This window comes from Buceros rhinoceros, unplaced genomic scaffold, assembly GCF_000710305.1.
Source record: "Buceros rhinoceros silvestris isolate BGI_N320 unplaced genomic scaffold, ASM71030v1 scaffold22214, whole genome shotgun sequence".
In the NCBI taxonomy this organism is placed as follows: Eukaryota; Metazoa; Chordata; class Aves; order Bucerotiformes; family Bucerotidae; genus Buceros; species Buceros rhinoceros.
Window position 1 is genome coordinate 25,981 of NW_010410401.1, and position 3,468 is coordinate 29,448.

General features: G+C 53.4%; 1 protein-coding gene across 1 annotated transcript in view; it reads right to left on the minus strand.

Moving 5' to 3' along the window:
- The window catches only part of LOC104493001 (interleukin-12 receptor subunit beta-2-like), an 18,362-nt gene that overhangs the window by 4,372 nt on the left and 10,522 nt on the right, over positions 1-3,468 (minus strand). The window contains exons 8-10 of the mRNA XM_010135615.1: positions 1,947-2,147; positions 470-571; positions 237-389 (exon numbers count right to left, since the gene is read on the minus strand). Of these exons, the coding sequence (XP_010133917.1) occupies positions 237-389; positions 470-571; positions 1,947-2,147 (456 nt within the window). The remainder of the gene's footprint in view (positions 1-236; positions 390-469; positions 572-1,946; positions 2,148-3,468) is intronic.

Sequence of the window (3,468 nt, forward strand, 5' to 3'; positions counted from 1 at the left end):
AACGGAGCGCTGGGGGGAGGATGTAATTGGATAGTTCCACCCTCAGAACAACCCAGAATGATCTGAGCCCAGGCTGCAAGCCCTGAGCTAGTGGTCCTGTGGTGGGACAGCTGAAGCAGAGGCAGCTGGCTGCCTGCTGGACCTCATGGTCTGTGACTCCTTGGCTACCCCGAGCTCTCTGAAGGCACGTCCCTCCCCTCTGTCTTGCAGCACGCTGGTCTCCACCCCATACCCACCGTAGACAGCTGGCTCTCCCTGCCCGTCCTTTCTCCACAGGTATATGCGGTACGTGACGCAGCCCCTTTGCTGGTGGGCAGGGATTGCTTCCCACCACACCACGACGCCGTTTGCCTGCGCTGTCGTGTACATCTGGGGCCCAGCTGACGGTGCTGTGAGACAGAAGGCTGACTTTTAAAGCTGGACTTAAAGGCAGCTGAAAAATCCCTGGCAGAGCATTGCTGTGGTTTACCTGCGGCGCTGGAGTGTCCCCTGACCGACGCCGCTTGCCCAGCCCTGTCCCGGTAGAGCGCGGACACGCTGATCTGATAGCACAGATTGTCCTTTATGTGCTCTAAAGATGGAAATTAGAGGTAGTTGAAGAATGTACAGTCATGGCTGAAGCATTTACACCAGCTGCTGAAATCCTAGAGGAATGTTCTGATTATTAACGCATCTTACAGAAGGAGAAAAAAAATCCCTGTGGTCTCCTCTTCAGTTTGGCACAACCTTCCTGGGCATCAAGCCAGTGATGCTGGTGCTCCTGAAGCACGAAGTCATAGAATCCTGGAAGGGCTTGGGTTGGACCGGACCTTTAAAGGTCTAGTCCAACCCCTAGAAGTTAGCCTGTGTTCCCTCATGGTGCCGGCAGCCCTGTGCCCTCCAAAGGGAACCTTGGACCCCACTTTGTGCTCCAGGTAAAGGGGCAAGATGACCAGCTGTCACCCAGCTTATTGCTCTAAGATACTGGTGCAGGTGTTGGCCACGGGGAGGTCGCTTAGGAGGCATGAGGATGTCACTCCCTATTCTTTCCCCATGTGAGCATCCTCCTCCCAGCTGCTTCCACAGGCTGGGGACATCCACAGGAACTCGCTTTGCTCGTTTCCAAAGCAGAGCACAAAGCGACAGCTCATTCTGGAGCGGGGTGTAAACACCTTGGAGGAACAGCACCGGGAGGGAGACTGGGAAAGGCTAACGGGGCCTGTTGGGATGGGACAAGGGCTGATGGTTCCACTGACAGAGGGAGATTGAGAGCAGAGAGAAGGGAGAGATTGTTGCTGCTGAGGGTGGTGAGAGCCTGGCCCAGGCTGCCCCGGGATGACTTTGGAACTCATCTTTGGAAGCAGCTTAATCCCCATGACATCCAAAAAAAGAAGGATATCGATTTTCTTTGATGGCCCAGGTTGCCCAGAGAGGTGACAGAAGCCCCATCCCTGGCACCATCCCAGGTCAGGTTGTTTGGGGCTCTGAGCACCCTGCTCTGGGTGCAGGTGTCCCTGCTCCCTGCAGGGGGTTGGACCTTTGAAGGTCCTTTCGGACCCAAACAAGTCTGATTCTAACAAGGGGAACACTCGCTGTCACCCTGGTGTTATTTCGTAGCTATCTGGTGTGCAAACTCCAACACCTGGTATTGGCTGGGATTAGTAACCAACAAGTAGGAGAAAGGCAATAGTCTTTTCTTAAGCCTTTGATGTCCTACGCCTCCAGCTGGCTTGTTTAATTTTGGAGGAACTGGATTTTTTCAGAGACATTTTACTTATCTCAGCTGCAAGTGGCTGCAGAACTGAGCCCAGAGCAGCCACAGGCGGTTTTTTCCTCCTGTGCAGAAAGCAAGAAATGCCATCATGTCTTATGCTGAAGTAGCAAAAATTCGAATCTGACTTGTTCCTTAAAAAGCTTTTGAACTACAACAGTCCCTCAGTCATGTCCTCCCCCAAGGTGGTGGTTACCTGCTATCACTGTGGACAGGTTGGACGCTGGAAGCTTTACCCAGGCTGGATGGGGCTCCAGGCGCGTGTCCCACCCCGTGTCCTCCCACTCCACCACGTATCCGCTGATGGCCACCGTGGACCCGATGGGCGGTTTCCAGCTGATGAGGATGCTGCTGTTTCCCATGGCTACGGCAGAGACATTCTGAGGAGGAGGCAGATCTTCCAGTGGAGAAAGAGCAACCAAACACAAAAGATGCCGTCAGCACAAACTTGCCTCAACCCCGGTGGACTCGGTAAGTTTGATCAATGGTTTTCACTGCCTCATCCAGTTTGGCTCCATGTGAAGTATAAAACCAAACTGCTATTGAAAGAAAAGGTCTTTAGCCGAGGGTGGCCTCTGTGCTGGTAGGAACAGAGGCAAGTTCTCCCCTGGCCTCAGGGTGCAGCGGGTTGGACCTACGGAGCGCTGCTTGTTTGTAACATCCCCAAACCCCGTGAAGGCGCTGTCATGGCACATAGTGACACCCTGCAACCCGTAACACAGCTGCCACCACCCATCATCTCCACAAGCCCAGAGGGCTTCCTGCCACAGCCAGGGCCAGGATACTTTGACCTGTAGGAGAAAATGCTGGGAAAGCCATAGGTTTTTGACCCGTACTACAAACGCGGCATCTTTTTGAGTGGTTTTTCTGATGAATACAACTGAAGTGAGCCCACAAAGCAGTCCCTGTCCTACTGCTCCAAACAATCAGATAACAGGGACATTTCTGCACCAATCCTGTCTCTGAAGGACTCATAGCCAACATGACCTGGCAGCTGAGGAGCTGTGCACCCCACTGGCATTGGACGCAGTCCTGGGGAAAGGTGAGATACTTGGTGGTGGCTTTGTTGCTGTTTTCCTGGAGTTCCACCAGCACAGGAGCAAACAGAGATCTGCATCTTTGAACAAACCTCCATCGTGCCGGGTACTGGCACAGGAAGTTCAGGGAGCGCTCGTCACTGCTGCTGCATGGGTACAAAGGAGTCCAGTCTCACAGGAGACAAAGCTGGTGGGACTTTCCCCTCACCGTCATCTTCCCTTCGGTCGCACCTCCTCTCTCATGCAAAAAAAAAAAAACTACTTTTCTTTTTTTTTTTTCTGCTGTGTCAGTACCTGGGTGGCTGACAACGTCACTCCCGCCTGTGTTGGTGGATGGGGCTGGCGTGACGTTACAGCTGTACCAGTGCAGGGCAACTGGAGGTGTCATGAAACCGCACCCCTGACTGCACTGAAAACTGGATCTGCAGATCCCCGATGATTCATTGAGATGGGCCTTGACAAGCACAAGGTCGTGGGACCTTCTAGTACTTAAAGGGGTCTACGGGAAAGCTGGGGATCTGCTACACTCTTGATCAGGGAGTGTAGTGATAGGACGAGGGGTGATGGATTTAAGCTGAAAGAGAGGAGATCTAGACTAGATGTAAGGAAGAAACTCTTCCCTGTGAGGGTGGTGAGACCCTGGCCCAGGTCACCCAGAGAGGTTGTGGCTGGCCCCTACCC